Here is an 18736-nt window from a genome sequence, read left to right on the forward strand (position 1 = left end):
GGCGAGCCGCGGGGGCAGCGGGGCCGGCCAGGGAGCCCTGCCCGTGGCAGCAGGGCGCTGCGCCGCTCCGCGCCCGGCCGGTGCCGGTGGCGGCGGCGGCCGGGGGGGGCCGCTGTGCTGCATTGCGGGGCGGGCGGCCCGTCCCCGCCCGCCTCCGCCCGGCCCTCCCGGGGGGAGCGGGGCTATCTGGGCCGGGCAGCGCCGCTGGCCCCGGGCAGGAATGTCCCTGCGCGCCCAGATAATGTTATTTATATCGCGGCGCAGGGCGGCTCCGCTCCCCCCGCCCCGCTCCGGTCCCGGCTCCGGCCCCGGGCCCGCCGCCGCTCGTCCGCCCGCCGCCCCGCGCAGGTGAGAGCCGCGGCCGCCCCGGGCACCGCCGGCGGGTATCGGGATGCGCCGCCTCCGGGGGGGGGAGCGGGAGGCACCGCTCCCCGGGGAGGAGTGGAGGCACCGGGACGCGCTGCCCACCCTGGGGACACCGGGTTTGGGGTAACGGGGGGGTGTTGGCTCCGTGCAGCACCGGGCACGGTCCCGGGGGTCTGCGGGCACGGAGCAAAGTTTGGCGGGGGTGCGGGCACCTCTCCGGGGGGCTCAGCACCCCCTTTTTCCCTGCGGCGGGGAGGTCCCAATGTCACCCCGGGTCCCCCGGGGCTGCTCTCCCCACGGGGGACGCGCGGCTGCCGGGAAGGACGGGGTGGGTGAGCCGCAGTGACTTTCTAGGGACACTCTGGGGACACTTTCCCTGGGGTGCTGACCCTGAGTGGGGTCCCTGCGCCGGTCCTGGGTGCTCCTGGCACCACTGGACACGTGCCGGCGGGACGCAGTGGGCATGCTGGCTCTGGAGGCGATGTGCGGTGGGTCTTGGTGGGGCGCATCACCCAGCTCGCTTCAACTACCGATTTTCAGCAACTGGGGAAACTGGAGTTACTGGGAAGAGTTTTCTGGCCACTGTGCCCTTGGCCCCCCTCGTCCCGGCGCGGCAGCGGGAGGATGCTCCTAGGCAGGTGTTGGGACAGGGGAACTCCTGCCTGCACCCCAATAAACCGGGGGCCACCCAGGGCTGATTTCCCAGCTCCGCTTTCAAGGGTGGCTTTTGCCTTTGCCAATCTCCAGCTCCTGGAGTCAGGGGATCGTGGTGCCCTTCGCTCCGCTGGGTTAAGTCAACAAGGAGTGTTTGAGGGAGTGGCAGGCAAAGGCGATCCCTGCAACCCTGGTGGGTGCCGGCATGGCCCCCTGAGGAGTATTTTGCAGCTATCGGGTGTTTTTAGGGCCCCAGCTGGTGATTTCGGGGTGGGTGAGGAGGCGCAGGGGGGCAGCTCCGAAGAAAGGAGCAGGGTTCGGCCCGCGCTGTGCGCAGGGGAGGCCTATTTATAGCCAAAAATGTCTGTGGAGTGTCAGCACGTGTGCGTGTCACTGCTCGGTGCGCTGGCGGGTTAGGTGACATGGGACAGTCCTGGCACGGCTGGCATCCGCACCGACTCCGGTCCTGGGGAAACCCAAACCTTCGCCCGCCGGGTGAGAGCGTGGCCGGGGAGCCACGGCTGGAGCGGGGCATCGCTGGCCGGAGGAGCCGTGCCGTGTCCAACGACCCCGTGCTGTGCCGAGCGGCCGTGCTGAGTGGGGCCATCTGCTCCCAGCCCTGGCCGTGCGCCTGGGAGGCAGGCGGCTGTCGGGGGGCTGTGGGGATGCCCCCCAGCCTCCTGCCCCTTCCCGGCCGCAGGGGGAGTGTGGCTGACCGCTGGCTTGGTGGAGATGCAACATAGAAGCGTTAATTGGTGAAGCGAAGCAGCTGGCGCAATGCTGGGCAGCGGGTGCCCCAGGGACCTGCCAGGCTGCGGGCAGAGGTGATGGGGCAGCTATTTCGGGGTGTTTTGGGGGACCCCGATGAGCTCTCGTGCACCAGCAGCTGGTGTTTCGGCAGCACGCTGCGGTGGCGAGGGCTGCGCCAGGGAAGGGGCTCAAGGGTGCCACGGGTGGCAGGCGCCAAACTGCTGCCCTGGCTGCCCTCGGGGTGCAGGGGGAACGTCACCCGGGCCCAGCGGGGGGACCTCGGCGGCGGCACGGGGCCAGCCCCTCGCCGGGAAGTGCTGATTCACGGCGCCGAGCTGCCGAACGGAGAAGGCGACACTGCCCTGGCCCCGGCTGCAGGATGCTCGTGGTAGGGCCGGCACCCCGGCACTCCCGGCTTTCCTCCCGCCGAGCGGGCGGAATGACAATCCCCGGGCGGCGGGTGCCGTCAGCGGCGTGGCTCTGCCAGACGGGGCTGTTTGGAAGGCACCAGTGCAGCAGAGGGAGATTTAAAGGGTCAGCGAACACCCGCGCTCAAAATGCACGTTGGCGGCTCCCTTGAGCCCCGCTGTGGCTCCCTTCGGCGCGATCTCCTCCTCCTCCTCCTTCTCCTTGGATGCTCGTGGCCGTGGCCCTGCTCTGGTTGTGGTGGTGTGGGGGAGGCCCAGCCAGGACCGAGGTCTCCTGCCGGGATGGCAGCGCCGGGCTGCGGCGTGCCGCAGAGGCCCAACACAACTCGGCACACCCAGCCTGTTCGCAGCACCCAGGCAGACCGGCTGCAGTTCCTGCGGTGTTGGGGTGGAGGTCCCCAAATCTGGGCTTCCCCCGGGGTTTTCTGCTGCAGGACAGGAGGGTGAGCCCAGTGCCAGCTGCGCTGGCTGGCAGCGGCACAGAGCCACGGCGTGGAGGGCTGCGGGCCCCGCTCTTGCATGCTCCCGTGTGCTCCTCCATGCGCTTGCATGGCCTTGCATGCTCTCCTGTGCCTTCTTGCATGCGCTTGCATGCAGTCGCATGTCCTTGCTTGCACGTGCATGCTCCTGCATGTCCTTGCTCACGTGTGTGTGCTTTCATGCGCTCTGGCACACTCCTACGTGTCCCTGCTCACACGCGCATGCTCTTGCACGCCCTGGCACACTTCTACGTGTCCTTGCTTGCACATGCACACTCCTGCACACTCTGGCGTGCTCCTGCATGGCCTTGCTCACACGTGCATGCTTTTGCACACTCCTTCATGTCTTGCGTGCAAGCCGGCTCCCCAGCCCAGGCCCTGCCTGCGTGGCTGCGATTAGGGCGCGGAGATGGGGCCCAGCCCAGCCCTGCCGGCCCCGATAAAGCTCTCCCGCCCGCCTGGGGGTCCCTGGGGGCCGGGGGCTCTCACGGCGCATGGGGACACAAGGGGTTTGGGGGTGCCCGGGGTTTCCTCCGCCTGCCCTGTGCACCCACAGCCAGGGGCTCCCAGCGGCTCTGGGGTGCTGGTGGGGGTGCTGGCCATGGGCAGCCCCAGCCCGGCTCCTTGCACCCCTCAGGGGCCCCAGCAGCCTCCTCCCGCCCGGCCCGGCCGCCGACAGCTGCTCGCAGGCATTTTTAGATACCGGCCATGTCCTATCTGCGTCTCAAATGTCCCCGGGGATGGGTGGCCCCCCTGCCGGCAGCTGTCACCCGCTTTCTGCCACGGGTGCCGGCGAAGCCCCTCCACGGTGCAGGTGTCGGGGTGGGTGTGAGCAGCACCCACTGCCCCTGGGGGCACCCAGGGGTGGGGGGACACGCCTGGGAACCTGGCCCGGCCAGCCGGGGATGCTGGGTGGGCAGGCAGGACCCCGGTGGGGAAGCACTGCCGTAAGTAGCCGTTGGCATGACTCGGCACAGGGGTCCATGCCGGCAGGGCGAGCCCCCGAGTGTGCAGCACCCAGATGCCCCCAACACCTGGGTGGAGGCGAGGCTAAATCCCTCTGAGCAGCTTAACCAGCAGCTCTGAGCCACAAATCCCCGCACACGGCAGGGCCGGCGAGCTGCCACCGCGATGCCGATGCCCACGGCCCCCGTTCTCCCCCAGGGGCCTGTTGCCGGTAGCCGACGGCCACCCGGCCGGGGGACGCTGGGACCATGACCTCGGCGAACGACTACGAGCAGCTGGAGCTGCAGCAGCAGTACAGCCGCATCAACGTCCGCTGGGACGCCTCCGACGATGAGCTGGACAACGACAACAGCTCGGCGCGCCTCTTCGAGCGCTCCCGCATCAAAGCCCTGGCAGGTCGGGGATGGGTCTCGGGTCCCCTCAGACCTCCCCGGTTGTCCCCACTGCCGATGCCACTGTGCCCGCTCTTGTTGCAGACGAGCGGGAGGCCGTGCAGAAGAAAACCTTCACCAAGTGGGTGAATTCGCACTTGGCTCGCGTCACCTGCCGCATCTCGGACCTCTACATGGACCTCCGGGACGGGCGAGTGCTCATCAAGCTGCTGGAGGTGCTGTCGGGAGAGCTTCTGGTAGGACTCCCATCCAGCTGGGGACCCTGGGAGCCATGCCATGCCACGCCACGCCACGCCATGCCATGCCATGCCATGCGTGCCCCAAGACCTCTGATGCTCCACCAAGGCTGTTGACCTTGGTGTTGACCAAGGCTCCGTCAGGGTTGGGGTGGCACCAGTGGCATCCCTGGGCAGGGGTTGGGGTGCCTGGCGTGGAGGGGAGGGTGCTGAGCCCTGTCGTGCCCCAGCCCAAGCCCACCAAGGGCCGGATGCGGATCCACTGCCTGGAGAACGTGGACAAGGCGCTGCAGTTCCTGAAGGAGCAGCGGGTGCATCTGGAGAACATGGGCTCCCACGACATCGTGGATGGCAACCACCGCCTCGTCCTTGGCCTCATCTGGACCATCATCCTCCGCTTCCAGGTGGGACCGGGTGGATGGGGGGTACCCCTCAGCTCAGCACCCAAGGGCTCGTTCCTGAGTGGGAGCCCTCCTCCCTGTATGTCCTCCCTCAACCCCGGGATGTCCTCCTGCCCCCAGATCCAGGACATCATCGTGCAGACGCAGGAGGGCCGGGAGACACGCTCCGCCAGGGATGCGCTGCTGCTCTGGTGCCAGATGAAGACGGCAGGGTAGGTGGTGGGACCCATGCTCCACTGCGCGAGGGTCCGTCGCCCAGAGGGTGACGGTGACGCCCTGTCCCCATCGCAGGTATCCCCATGTGAATGTCACCAACTTCACCTCGAGCTGGAAGGACGGGCTGGCTTTCAACGCCCTCATCCACAGGCATAGGTAGGCAGCATTGCGGCGGGCACCGGGACGTGACAGGATGGCGGTGGCACTGGGGGATGTCCCACGGCTGTGCCACCACCATCCCGTGCCCTCTGTCCCCAGGCCCGAGCTGGTTGACTTCCAAAACCTGACCAAATCCAATGCCCGGCACAACCTGGAGCATGCGTTCAGCGTGGCGGAGCGGCACCTGGGCATCACCCCACTCCTCGACCCTGAAGGTGAGGCTGCCACTGCCGACCCTTCTGCCTCAGTTTCCCCATTGCACCCTGGGACGTGCCCAGGCCCCATGGAGGGACAAAGAGGTTTCCACCCCGTGGAAGTGGGAGGAGGGGAGGACCTCATGAGGCCGTGGTGGTCCATTGCCACCGGGGTGATGCTGGGGCGATGCAGAGGCCGGGTCAGGACTGACACCTCTCGCTCACGCTGGGCAGATGTGTTCACGGAAAACCCCGACGAGAAGTCCATCATCACCTACGTGGTGGCCTTCTACCACTACTTCTCCAAGATGAAGGTGCTGGAGGTGGAGGGCAGGCGTCTGGGCAAGGTAGGGGATGGCGTTGGGGCGGGGGGGGTCTGCCGGGGTGCTGGCACCCAGTGCTCACCGCCGGTCCTGCCGCAGGTCATTGAGCACGCCAAGGAGACGGAGCGGATGATCGAGGGCTATGGAGGGCTGGCCTCCGACCTGCTCACCTGGATCGAGCAGACCATCGCCTCCCTCAACAGCCGCAGCTTCGCCAACTCACTGGCCGGGGTGCAGCACCAGCTGCAAGCCTTCAGCACCTACCGCACGGTGGAGAAGCCCCCCAAGTAAGCATCCCCGAGCCCCCCGTGCAGTGGTGGTGAGCACCCATGGGTGCCCCGGGCTGAGCTCTCTCTGGGGCAGGTTTCAGGAGAAGGGCAACCTGGAGGTGCTGCTCTTCACCATCCAGTCGCGGATGCGAGCCAACAACCAGCGGGTCTACACTCCACACGAGGGGCGCCTGGTCTCCGACATCAACCGGGTATGGGGCCCATCCCGGCCGTGTGCCGTGCCGTGCCGTGGGAACGCGTGGCTGCTGCGACCTGGGGGCAGGTCTTCCCCCGGTATCCCCAGGCTGTCCCAGGGCAGGTCGGGTCCATCTCCTGGGGCAAGTTGGGTCCGTCCCAGGGTAGTTCAGGTCTAGGGCAGGTTGGGTCTGTCTCCTCGCGCAGTTCAGGTCCATCTCAGGGCAAATTGGGTCTGTTCTAGAGCAAGTCAGGTCCATCTCCTGCGGGCAGTTTGGGCCCATCTCCTGGGGCAGGCTGGGTCCATCCTGGGGCAGTTCAGGTCCATCCTGGGATGGGTCCTAGGGCAGTTCGGGTCCATCTCCCAAGGCAGTTAAATCCATCCTGGGGCAGGTCAGGTCCATCCCAGGGCAGGTTGGGTTCCTGCAGCCACCCTTCCCCACCCTGGGGTACGTTGGCATTCACCAGCAGAACAAGACACGGGTGGGTGGGGGGACATGGGTGCCACCCCCGTCTGGCGCCGCCTTCCCCCAGGCCTGGGAGCAGCTGGAGAAAGCGGAGCACGAGCGGGAGCTGGCGCTGCGCACCGAGCTCATCCGGCAGGAGAAGCTGGAGCAGCTGGCGCGGCGGTTTGACCGCAAGGCGGCCATGCGGGAGGCTTGGCTGAGCGAGAACCAGCGCCTGGTGGCCCAGGTGAGACCGGGGACAGCCCACTCCGGGGACTGGGGCGCCCTGCCAGAACCTCACCGTGGGCTTTGTGCCGGGGCAGGACAACTTTGGCCAGGACCTGCCGGCGGTGGAGGCGGCCAAGAAGAAGCACGAGGCCATCGAGACGGACACGGCTGCCTACAAGGAGCGGGTGCAGGCCATCGAGGCGGTGGCAAAGGAGCTGGAGGTGGAGGGCTACCACGACATCCAGCGCATCAATAGGCGCAAGGACAACATCATGCGGCTCTGGGAGCAGCTCCTGGAGCTGCTGGCCGCCCGGCGCCAGCGCCTGGAGATGAACCTCGCCCTGCAGCACCTCTTCCAGGAGATGCTCCACAGCATCGACTGGATGGATGAGGTCAAGGTGAGCCACGGGCACTGGGTGCCACCATGGGTGGGGTGCCTTGGTCCCACTGGGCAGGGCGTTGGTGGCACCTCCCTGGAGAGGCAGATGAGATGCTGGGGTGCTGGCGGCGGCTTTTGGGTGGCGGTGGGTGCCGTCTGCCAGAACCGGTGGTGGGTGACGGCCGGGGCTATCCCCCAGGTGCAGCTGGCATCGCCCGAATTTGGGAAGCACCTTCTGGAGGCGGAGGAGCTGCTGCAGACCCACCGGCTGCTGGAGGGTGACATGGCCCTGCAGGCAGAGAAGATACAGGCCATCAGCGCTGCCGCCCTCCGCTTCGCCGATGCTGAGGGTAGGTGCGCCGGGACACCCTGGGACCGTGGCACGGCCGGGGGAAACTGGGACACCCCGCTGACGGGCGCCTACCCTGCTCTCCGGCCAGGCTACCGTCCCTGCGACCCCAAAGTCATCCGGGACCGCGTGAGCCACCTGGAGCTGTGCCGGCGGGAGCTGCAGGCGCTGGCGGCCCGGAGGAGAGCCTTGCTGGAGCAGTCCCGGTCCCTCTGGACCTGCCTGTGGGAGCTGGACGAGGCGGAGGGCTGGATCAAGGAGCAGGAGCAGCTCTACTCCTCCCTGGACTTCGGGAAGGACCTGCCGGGCGTGCTGTTGCTCCAGCGCCGGCATGCCGCCTTCGAGGCCGAGCTGCGGAGCCGGGGCGGCCGGCTGGAGCGGGCGCTGGCGGCGGGCGAGGGGCTGGCGGCGGCGGGCCAGGCGGCCGGCCGGCTGCGGGAGCGGGGGGCGGCGGTGCGGGCGCTGTGGGCGCAGCTGGAGGAGCTGGCGGCTTTCCGTCGGCGCGGCTTGCGGGAGGCCGAGGGCTTCTTCCAGTTCCAGGCGGAGGCCGAGGAGCTGGCGGAGGGGCTGCAGGATGCCCGCCGGCGGGCGGCTGCCGAAGAGCTGGGCCAGGACGAATCCCGCACCCGTGCCCTGCTGCGGCAGCACCGGGAGCTGCTGGAGGAGATAGCGACCGCCCGGGAGCAGCTGGATGGGCTGGCCCAGCGAGCCGAGGGCTTCCCCCCAGAGCTGCGGGCTGGCCCCGAGGCACAGAGCCGGCTGGCAGCGCTGCGGGAGCTGCACGCCGAGGCAGCCGCCCTGGCCGAGCGGCGGGGCCGCCAGCTGCAGGACGCCCTTGACCTCTACACCGTTTTTGGGGAGAGCGACGCCTGCCACCTTTGGATGGGGGCCAAGGAGACCTGGCTGGGGCAGCCGGAGGTCCCCCAGGCGCTGGAGGACCTGGACGTGGCGCAGCACAGGTAGGAGCTCCTGCGGTGGTGGTGCTGCCGTGTCGTGTCCCGAGCTGCTGCCCGTTCTCAGCCTGGCTGTCCCTGCAGGCTGGATGGGCTGGAGCAGGAGATGGCTGCCGTGGCTTCCCAGATCGCTGCCGTCAACCAGGCAGCCGACGGCCTGCTGGCGAGTGGGCACCCCCGCAGCCCCCAGGTCCGACAGTGCCGGGAGCAGCTCAACGAGAGGTACGGTGGCGGGTGACACCGAGGCGGTCAGACCAGTCCCCACCCCCCGCATCCCTCCGCCGTCACCCGCCTCCGCCCCGCAGGTGGGACCGGTTCAGGGAGCTGGTGTCCGAGCGTCGCCGGGCGGTGGGCTCGGCGCTGCGCCTCCTCAACTACCGTCTGGAGTGCGAGGAGACCCGGCAATGGCTGCGGAGCAAAGCCCGGGCGGTCGAGGCCACCGCCGAGCTGGGCCGGGACTTGGCCGGCGTCCTGGCCACCCAACGCAAGCTCTACGGCATCGAGCGGGAGCTGGCGGTCACCGAGGGCCGCCTGGCCACCCTGCGCTCCCAGGCCGACCGCCTGGCCGAGGAACGGCCCGAGGCGGCCGGAGAGGCGGCCGAGCGGCTGTCGGCGGCGACGGCCGCCTGGGAGGAGCTGCAGGAGGCCCTGGGGGAACGGGCGGCCTCCCTGGGGGAAGCCGGGCAGCTCCGGCGCTTCCTGCAGGACCTGGACGACTTCCAGGCCTGGCTCTTCGGGGCGCAGAAAGCCATGGCGGCCACCGACGAGGTGCCGGCCTCTTTGGCCGAGGCGGAGGAACTGCTGCGGCAGCACGAGGCCGCCCGGCGGGACGCGGAAGGACATGCGGCCGCCTTCGCCGCCTTGATGGAGGCGGGAGAGCGGGTGGTGGGGGAGCAGGCGGACCCCCAGTACGAGGGGCTGCGGCAGCGCCTGCGCGGCGTGGAGACCGGCTGGGCAGCCCTGGGCAGGATGGCGGAGGCCCAACACCGCTTCCTCGCCCAGTGCTGCGGCTTCCAGGAGTTCCTCCGTGACGCCAAGCAGGCGGAGATCCTCCTCGCCAACCAGGTGGGTGCCCAGGAGGGGTCCTGCGGGGGTCCTCGGCTCATGGGTGCCTCGAAAAGGTGCTGACCCCCCACCGTGCCCCCCCAGGAGTACACGCTGGCCCACCTGGAGCTGCCCGCCACGCTGGAGGGCTCGGCCGCTGCCCTGCGCCGCTTCCAGGACTTCCGCACTGGTGTGGAGAGCAGCGCCGAGAAGGTCCCCGAGGTGGTGGCCAGCGGCACCAAGTTGGTGGCCGAGGGGAACATCTTCGCTGAGAAGATCGCCGAGAAGTGCCAGGCCCTCCAGGAGCGGTGAGTCCGGCGAGGGGCCGGCGGGTGGGCAGCGGGTGGGCAGCAGGGCTGACGCTGCCCGTCTCTGGTCGCCCTGCCAGGCACGGGGCCGTCACGGCCAAGGCGGAGGAGGCGGCGGGTTTGCTGCAGGACAACCACGAGCTGCAGACCTTCCTGCAGAGCTGCCGGGAGGTAGGAACGTGGTACGGCCGGTGGCGCTGGAGGGTGCCCACCAGCCGAGCCCTGACACCCCTCACCCACAGCTCAACGCCTGGGTGGAGGAGAAGATGCTGACGGCACAGGACACCTCCTACGGCGAAGCCCGCGGACTCCACAGCAAGTGGCAGAAGCACCAGGCGTTCATGGCCGAGCTGACATCCAACCAGGGCTGGCTGGAGAAGATAGAGACGGTGGGTGCCAGCACCGGTTCCTGGAAGCCTCACTGTCCCCCAGCCGGGTGGGAGGTCCCCGTGCCGGCGTGGAGCTGTGCTGCGGTGGCCACCAACCTCTTTGGTGTTGCCGGCAGGAGGGGAAAGAGCTGGCGAGCCGCAAGCCGCAGTATGGCGAGGTGGTGGCACGACAGCTGGACGAGCTGCGGGGGCAGTGGGACAGGCTGCGCGGCGCCGCCGAGGAGAAGGGCCGGCAGCTCTTGGAGGCCAACCGCTCGACGCTGTACGCCCGGAGCTACGGGGAGCTGGAGAGCTGGCTGGGGCGGATGGAGGAGGAGCTGCGCGCCACCGAGCAGGCCAAGGACCTCACCGCCACCAACCTGCTGCTGAAGAGGCTGACGGTGGGTGGTGGCACTGCCAGCTGAGCGGCTGGGGGGGCAGAAGGGTGTTGGCACTTCATCCTTTCCTTTGGGTAGGGGCGCGCTGCCCCCCATTCGGGGTGGGAGGTCTAAGGTGCTGGGTCATGTCCCCGAATGGGGCTGGCTGGCGCCTTGGGTGTCCCCGGCCTGGCTCTGCCCCCCGGCTCACAGGGCTCTTCCCTGCCAGAGGCTGGAAGAGCAAGTGGGAGCGTGGATGAAGGAGCTGGAGGAGCTAGGGTGGCAGGGACCCACCCCTGCCGGGGATGTGCCAGACGCCGATGGGCATGAGCAGAGGCTCCGGCGGCGATTCCTTGACCTGCTGGAGCTGCTGGAGAGGAGGAGGAAGGAGCTGGAGACCACCAAGGCCATGTACCAACTTGGGCGGGATCTGGAGGATGAGACGGTGAGCATCCTCACCGTGGTGGGGTCTGGTGTGCCGGGGGCACCCGTGGGTGCCGTGCGGCGCTCAGCGAGTGTTCTCGCCCGCAGCTGTGGGCGCAGGAGCGGCTGCCCCTGGCAAGGTCGACGGAGCATGGCACCGACCTCCCGAGCGTGCAGCGCCTGGCCAAGAGGAACGAGGTGAGCCCGGGCACAGCGGCGGCACCCGCCACCCTGGCCGGTCCCTTGGGGCCACCCATCCCATGGGTCAGCCCCGCCGTGACCACCCACCCTGCCGGCAGACGCTGCAGAAGGAGCTGGCGGGCCATGCCCCCCGCCTGGCCGAGGTGCTGAGCCGGGGCGAAGCGGTGGCGAGCGGCGACGAGCTGAGCCCGGAGCTGGAGGCGCGGGTGCGGGAGCTGCAGGGGCTGTGGGAGACGCTGCAGGCGGAGGTGGCCGCCCGGCACCGGCGCCTGCGGGAGGCCGGCGAGGCCCAGCAGTACTACCTGGACGCCGGCGAGGCCGAGGGCTGGATCAGCGAGCAGGAGCTCTTCATGGGAGCTGAGGAGAAGCCGAAGGTGAGGGGTGGCTCCGTGCGGTGCCCCCGTGTCTTGGGGGGGCTCTGTGCCGTGCCGTGCTCTGCCGTGCTGGGACATCCTGTGTCAACCCAGGCCGTGCCACGCTGTGCTGTTAAACACATGTACCATGCTGTGTCATGCCGTTACATGCTATCCCATGCCATGCTGTGCCACTACATGCCTTCCTATGGCATCTCATGCCATGCTATTACATGCCATCACATGCCATGCCATTACGCACCATCCCATGCTATGTCATGCTGTGACATAACATGCCATGCCATGCCATCCCATCCATGCCACCCTATGCCATGCCACTGTAGGTCATGCCATGCCATGCCTTGTCATTACATGGCATGCTGTGCCACTACAGGTCATCCTATGCCATGCCGTGCTTGGCCATTGCACTCCATCCCATGCTATGCCATTACGTGCCATCCCGTCCTGTGCCAAGCTGTGCCATTACGCACCACCCCATGCCATGCTATCTGTGCCATGCCACGCCATGCCATACCCCGCCGAGCTCGCCATTGCTCCCCAATGCACCGGGCAGAGGCAGGATGTGCCTGCAGGGTGGGCACCGGTGCTGGACCCCAGTCCCCGTCCCACAGCCGTGCCAGGTGCTGATGGGCACTGGTGTCTGCCGTGCTGCAGGACGAGGAGAGCGGCTTGGTGATGCTGAAGAGACACGTCCGGCAGCAGCGGTCCATCGAGGACTACGGCCAAACCATCAAGGAGCTGGCGGGGAGGGCTCAGCAGCTGCTCTCTGCTGGCCACCCTGAGGGGTAGGTGCCACCGCCACGTGTCCCCTGTCCCTCAGGGCAGCCCTGTGCCCTCGGCACCGGGGTGGGTGGTTTGGCTGGAGCTCCGGTGGCGTTGGCTGCCCCGGCACCTCGCTCCGGCTGGGTGGCATTGCCCCGGCTGCATCGGGGAGGTGGTGGCAGAGAGACGCGGGGAGCGCAGAGTGGATCCCTCCCCCAGAAAAAACCCCAGTTGGCAACACGGTTGGGTTGGGGGCATCTTTTCCTGGGTGAGAACTGGGGTGTCTGTGTGCCGGGGCTGCGCAGGGAGCAGATCATCCGGCTGCAGGGCCAGGTGGACAAGCACTACGCAGGGCTGAAGGAGGCGGCCGAGGAGCGCCGCCGGCGCCTGGAGAACATGTCCCACCTCTTCCAGCTGAAGCGGGAGGTGGAGGACCTGGAGCAGTGGATCGCCGAGCACGACGTGGTCGCCTCCTCCCAGGAGATGGGGCAGGACCTGGACCACGTCACGGTGAGGGTGCCAGCGCGGACACGGTGGTGCAGGTGTGTGGTTTGGGGGGGGGGGGGGGGGGGCAAACTTGACTCTTCTCTCCCCTGCGCAGCTCCTGCGGGAGAAGTTTCGGGAGTTTGCACGGGAGACGGGCAGCGTGGGGCAGGAACGCATGGACCGGGTGAACCTGACCATCGAGGACCTTATTGACGCCGGGCACACAGAGGCGGCCACCATGGCCGAATGGAAAGACGGGCTGAACGAGAGCTGGGCCGACCTCCTGGAGCTGATCGACACCCGTATGCAGCTCCTCGCCGCCTCCTACGACCTGCACAAGTACTTCTACGACGGCACCGAGCTGCTGGCCCTCATCGCCACCCGGCGCCAGGAGCTGCCCCAGGACCTGGGCGAGGACGCCGGCACGGTGGAGGCTTTCCACCGCATGCACAGCGCCTTCGAGCGCGACCTCCAGCTGCTGGAGGCGCAGGTGAGGCTGCAGCCCGGAGCCGGCAGGGATGCTCGGCACTCCCGCCACTGGCACTCAGCATCCCCCGCGCTCTCTGGCTCCGCCGGGCAGGTGCAGCAGTTTCGGGAGACGGCGGCGCGCCTGCAGACTGCCTACGCCGGGGAGAAGGCGGCCAGCATCCAGGAGAGGGAGCAGGAGGTGGCGCGAGCCCTGCGGGCGCTGCTGGAGGCGTGCAGCGGGCGCCGGGCCCGGCTGGTGGACACGGCCGACAAGCATCGCTTCTTCAGCATGGCGCGGGACCTGCTCTCCTGGATGGAGAGCACCGTCCGGCAGATCGAGACGCAGGAGAAACCCAGGTATGGCTGTGCCCGACGAGCGCCCGGTGCTGGTTGCCGGGACCCAGCACCGACGCCACCACCGACGCCGGCACCTCTCTGTCTCCAGGGATGTCTCCTCGGTGGAGCTGCTCATGAAGTACCACCAGGGCATCAGGGCCGAGGTGGACGCCCGGGGCAAGAGCTTCACCGCCTGCATCGAGCTGGGCAAGAAGCTGCTGCAGCGCAAGCACCAGGACTCGCCCGAGGTGAGGGCGGCCGGGGCTGGGGTGCGGCGAGGATGGTGCCACCGGGGTCACCCTGTGACGATGTCCCCTCGCAGATCAAGGCGAAACTGGTGGAGCTGGTGGAGAAGAGGAAGACCATGATGGAGATGTGGGAGCAGCGCTGGGACCGGCTGCGGCTGCGTGAGTGTGCCAGCGGTGCCAGAGGGGACCGCAGCTCGGCTGGGGGGTGGCGGCGGCGGGGGGCTGAGCACTGCCTGTCCCTGCCCGCAGTGCTGGAGGTGTGCCAGTTCTCCCGGGACGCCTCGGTGGCCGAGTCGTGGCTCATGGCACAGGAGCCTTACCTGGCCAGCAGCGACTACGGGCAGACGGTGGACGCAGTGGAGAAGCTGCTCAAGCGGCACGAGGCCTTCGAGAAGTCCTCGGCCACCTGGGAGGAGCGTATCGCCGCCCTGAGGAAGCTGACGACGGTGAGGAAGGCTTGGGATGGGGCACGGCCGGTCCTGGCTCGCCTCTGCCTGCCCTGCCTCAGTTTCCCCACCTCACGTCCCTGCCAACCCCTAATGCCTTTGCCCCCTTCCCTTGCAGCTGGAGCTCCTGGGCGGGCGGACGCTGCGCGAGGGGCTGGCGCGGGACGGGGCGACACGCACTGAGGCTCCCGACTACCGCCTGGATCTGGACGGGGAGCTGGAGGCCGGGTAAGAGATGCCAGTGCCGTCCCCAGGCGGCCGCGGCAGCATCTCGGGCAGGGGCAGCCCCTGGCCAGCTCCTGGGCATCGTTTCCAGCATCCCTCTTCTCAAAGCATGAAGGGTTTTTTTAGCGATTTGTCCTTTCGGAGCAGTGAATCGATGGAGGTGAAGAGCAGGGATGAAGGATCGAGCCCCGCTGTGCCGGGGGGGACGGGAGAGCAGCAGCCAGTCCCAGGTCCCTGCGGGACTGTGGCTGCGTTTCCCCAGCAAGCTGGCTGGGACGGGGACGCTGAGCGGGCTGCCTCCCTGCCACAGGTCCGAGGAGGAGGAGGAGAAGAGGAGGGGCGCGAGCACACGGGATGCCTCTCCGCCCGCCGCTGATGGACCAGAGCCGGTCAGTTCTCGAGTTTAGCTTTCTCCTTCCGCGGCAGCAAAAAAGGTCTCCCTGCATGTCCCACAGGCTCCTGGCAGACCCCGTGACCGTGACCCTGGCATGCCGACGGCTCCCGCGCCCCCAGCCCTTGCCTTGTTCCTTGCCTTGTTCCTTGCCTTGAGTTGAATAAATGCTGAATGACCCCAAAAAAGCCGGGCGGGCACATGGGTGCTGCACCTTCCCCTTCACCCTGGCTCCAGGCTCCGAGCACCCCTGCTCCTCGGGACCACGCTCGGGCCAGCTGGCGGAGGCTGGCACCCATGGGTGCACAGGTGTCTCTGGGATAGGGGCAGCAGCCAGAGCTGGAGCGTCTGCCCGGGGGTGGGCAGATCCCGGCCACCACCCTCTGCTGTCGCCGAGGCGGCGTGCGTCCCGGGAGAAACCCAGGGGGACACCGCACGGCCCCGGCCACGTGGCACCCGGCTTTCCAAGCACCCAGAGCTGGGAGCGGGGCCAGCTCTGCCCTGGCACGGAGGGGACGTCAGGCAGAGCTGCCCACGGACACACAGCAACGGCGCTCACATCAGCCCCACAGCAAATGGCCCTTGGGGCATCATCATCCCTTGGGCATCGTCACCCCATTGGGGTGTCACCCTGCTGGGCATCGTCACCCTGCAAGACATCGTCACCCCATGGGGCATCGTCACCCTACAAGGCGTCAGCACCCTGTGGGACATCATCACCCCTCGGGGCATTGTCACCCTGTGGGGCATCGTCACTCCTCGGGGCATCGCCACCCCTCGGGGCATCGCCACCCTCAGGCCATCGTCACCCCCTGTGCCAGCCACCTTGTGCTCGCTGCCAACCCCTCCTCTCCTCCTGCCTGCTCTGCCTGCTCGGGGGCAGCAACCTCTTCTGTCTGCTTGGGGACATGGGCATCTTCTGGCTCCTTGGGGACAAGATCGCTTTCGCTTGCCTGGGGACAGGATCCCCGAGTACCTACGCAGGGGCAAAATCCTTTCTGCCTGCCGGGGGACACGGGCATCTTCTGGCTCCTTGGGGACAGGGTCCCCTCTGCCTGCTCGGGGATATGGCCACTTTCACCTGCTTGGGGACAGGAGCCCCCTCTGTCTGCCTGGGGACAAGACTACTGCCTGCTCGGGGACAATCCTCTGCCTGCCTGCTCGGGGACACGGTCACCTCCTGGCTGCCAGGGACAGCGTCCCTCCTCCCGTCCCCCTTGGCAGGACACACCGCAGGACCTCCACGTGCTCCCCGTGGTGCCGGCAGACGAGGCCGCGTGGGGCTGGGACTGTCCCCGGGCGCAGGAGGAGGGGACGGGCACCCCAGCATCGCCACACCCCAGCCTTGCACCCACCCTGGCTGAGCCCCTCCTGTGGCACCCAGCTGCTGCCGCTGGACGGGCATCACCGGGCACCACGGCCCCCGACCAGCCCCTGTCTGCCCACTGGCATCCCCCACTGTCCCCAAGCCCCCTGGGTGGGGGACAACGCCGGGTGGCTCCCAGGGCTGCTTGCCTGGCTCGGCTCAACCGCATCACCCCGAATCTGGGGGGGCCCTGGCACCGCGCTGAGCCCGGGGTGCGGCTCCCAGGGCTGGACCGTGTCCCAGCCGCTCGCTGGGGTCCTCCCAGTAGCCACCAACTCCTGCGTACTGGAGCCAGTGGGTCACTGGCACCAAGAGCTTGGGGACCGTGAGCCCTCACTGAGAACAGGGACCCATGTTCGGGGTGCCACCGCGAGAGAAGACGGGACCTCAGGATGTGGTTTTTGGTGGCGGGCGGTGGCACCGCCGTGTAACAGGGCTGTTGCTTTGCGGCAGCTGGCACGGACGATGGGCGGTGAGGAGCCGGTGTTGCCGAGCCCACGGCCGCCGCGGGAGGAGCCGGAGGAGCCAGCCACGCTGCCGGCCCGCACCTGCAGCGTCCAGCTGGAGGGCTACCTCGGCCGCAAGCACGACCTGGAGGCAGCCACCAAACGGGCATCCAACCGGTAGGCGCGGCGGCGGCGGCAGCGCCGGGCGGTGTGGGCACGCGCTGGGCTGACGGGGCGGTGTGGCGGCAGGTCGTGGAGCACGCGGTACTGCGTGCTGCGGGGCGGCCAGCTCGCCTTCTTCAAGGACGCCAAGAGCCGGGCGCTGGGGCTGCCCTGCCACGGCGAGGAGCCCCTGGGGCTGCGGGACGCCCTCTGCGAGGTGGCCGCCGGCTACAAGAAGAAGAAGCACGTCTTCAAACTCAGGTAAGGCCATGGCACGGCACGGGGTGGCATGGCACGGCACGGGGTGGCACACGCCTCACTAGCACCTGCGCTCTGTCCCTAGGCTCAGCAATGGCAGCGAGTGGCTCTTCCATGGCAAGGATGAGGTGAGGGGCATCCCGGGGGGACACGGGGTGGCCAATGGTACCCAGGGGGACACGGGGTGGCTGGCGGTGCCGGGGGGACATGGAAAGGGGCTGGAGATGCCGAGGGGACAAGCAGTGCCCAGAAGGACCCAGGGTGGCTGATGGTGCCTGGGGGACATGGTGGTGGCCAGCAGTGCCCAGGGGGACACAGGGTGGCCAGTGGTACCCAGGGGGACACAGGGGGTGGCTGGTGGTTCCCAGGGGACACAGCGGGGACCAGTGGTGCCCAGGGGGACACAGGGTGGACAGTGGGACATGGGGTGGCTAGAGATGCCCAGGGGGATACAGGGCGGACCAGTGGCGCCCAGGGGGACACAGGGTGGCTGGTGATGCCCAGGGGACACAGGGGTGGCCAGAGATGTCCAGGGGGACAGAGGGTGGCTGGTGGTTCCCAGGGGACACTGGCAGTGCCCAGGGGACATGGAGGGGGGCAGAGGTGCCCAGGGGACACAGGGGGGACCAGTAGTGCCCAGGGAGGGGACACAGGGTCACCTGTAGTGCCCAGTGGCACACAGGGTGGCTGGCACTGCCTGCGGGGCCATGGGGTGGCCAGGGGTGCCGTGACGACATGGTGGGGGGCTGGCGATGCCTGGGGGGACGGGGGTGGCTGTGGAAGTTGTGGGGCAGTTGGTGTCACCCAAGGGGACACGGGGTGGCCGGGAGGGTGACGGGGGACCAGGGGACCCCCTCCGAGCCCATGGCTGTGCCCGCAGGAGGAGCTGCAGGCCTGGCTGCAGGGGCTGAGCGCAGCAATAACCGAGTGCCAGGGCAGCTGGGGGAAGGCGCAGAGCCTGCCCCTGCCCCTGCCCCCGGCCCCCCCCGAGCCCCCCCTGCCCCGCAAGGACAAGGAGAAACGGTTCAGCTTCTTCCCAAAAAAGAAATAACCCCCCGGCGACCCGTCACGCCGGCGGTGCCCGCGGCCACGTGTGCATAGGGACCCGCGTGCGCGCGTACCCACACGTACAGCCTATAGGGGCGGCTGGCAGGCTTCCCTATAGCCGTACAGCCCCTGTACGGGCACGCGTAGGCGCAGCCCTCACCTCTGCGCGTGCACGTGTGGGCTCACATCTATGTATACATATAGCGGCACATATACGAGCGTGCACACCCCGTGTGCGTTGAACACGTGCCTGTGTGCACATGTGTATATATATATATATTTGTATTTATATATATACATACATTTCCATGCTTAAGGGTACGCACACACCTATGTGGAGGTTAACACAGATGTATACGTACGTCCCTGTGTTTGTGCCCCATGTGCACATGCGTGTGCATAGGTGTGTATGTGCCCCCCCCAGGCGTGTGCACCCAGGGGTGCCCCATGCACAGGGGTGTGCAGCAGCCCCGTGCACACACGTGTCCCTGCATGCACACGTGAGCACACGTGTGTCCCTGCATGCAGGTGCACCCACCCCTCCGCGCACGGCCACGGGTGTGCATGCCCCACACGCGTGCATGCCTCCCACCCGGCACCCACACAGGGGGCTGCCG

General features: G+C 68.4%; 1 protein-coding gene across 4 annotated transcripts; it reads left to right on the plus strand.

Annotated features, from left to right (window-relative positions):
* The first annotated feature begins 244 nt into the window (after positions 1–244).
* On the plus strand, positions 245–18435 carry SPTB (spectrin beta, erythrocytic). 4 transcript variants are annotated; one of them, XM_075163472.1, is made up of 36 exons: positions 334–348; positions 3842–4039; positions 4120–4271; positions 4502–4675; positions 4793–4884; positions 4964–5044; positions 5147–5262; positions 5476–5588; positions 5664–5851; positions 5928–6045; positions 6563–6721; positions 6798–7100; positions 7281–7431; positions 7522–8389; positions 8468–8605; positions 8689–9448; positions 9533–9735; positions 9816–9906; positions 9978–10124; positions 10241–10504; positions 10710–10925; positions 11012–11101; positions 11203–11478; positions 12133–12263; positions 12546–12750; positions 12842–13216; positions 13307–13551; positions 13640–13778; positions 13853–13937; positions 14028–14224; positions 14343–14452; positions 14760–14838; positions 16660–16829; positions 16902–17075; positions 17158–17200; positions 17953–18435. In XM_075163472.1, exons 2-36 carry the CDS (start codon positions 3892–3894, stop codon positions 18121–18123), a joined length of 6972 nt encoding a protein of 2323 aa, XP_075019573.1. In that variant the 5' UTR covers positions 334–348; positions 3842–3891; the 3' UTR covers positions 18124–18435. The 4 variants fall into 4 exon arrangements, 3 of the variants coding, with proteins under 3 accessions (XP_075019575.1, XP_075019574.1, XP_075019573.1); XR_012675816.1 differs by lacking the exons at positions 16902–17075; positions 17158–17200; positions 17953–18435 and having other exon boundaries at positions 245–348; positions 14343–14465; positions 14770–14838; positions 16660–16831; XM_075163474.1 differs by lacking the exons at positions 16660–16829; positions 16902–17075; positions 17158–17200; positions 17953–18435 and having other exon boundaries at positions 245–348; positions 14343–14465; positions 14770–15028.
* Positions 18436–18736: the final 301 nt, after the last annotated feature.

This window comes from Calonectris borealis, chromosome 14 (genome assembly GCF_964195595.1).
Source record: "Calonectris borealis chromosome 14, bCalBor7.hap1.2, whole genome shotgun sequence".
NCBI classification, from domain to species: Eukaryota; Metazoa; Chordata; class Aves; order Procellariiformes; family Procellariidae; genus Calonectris; species Calonectris borealis.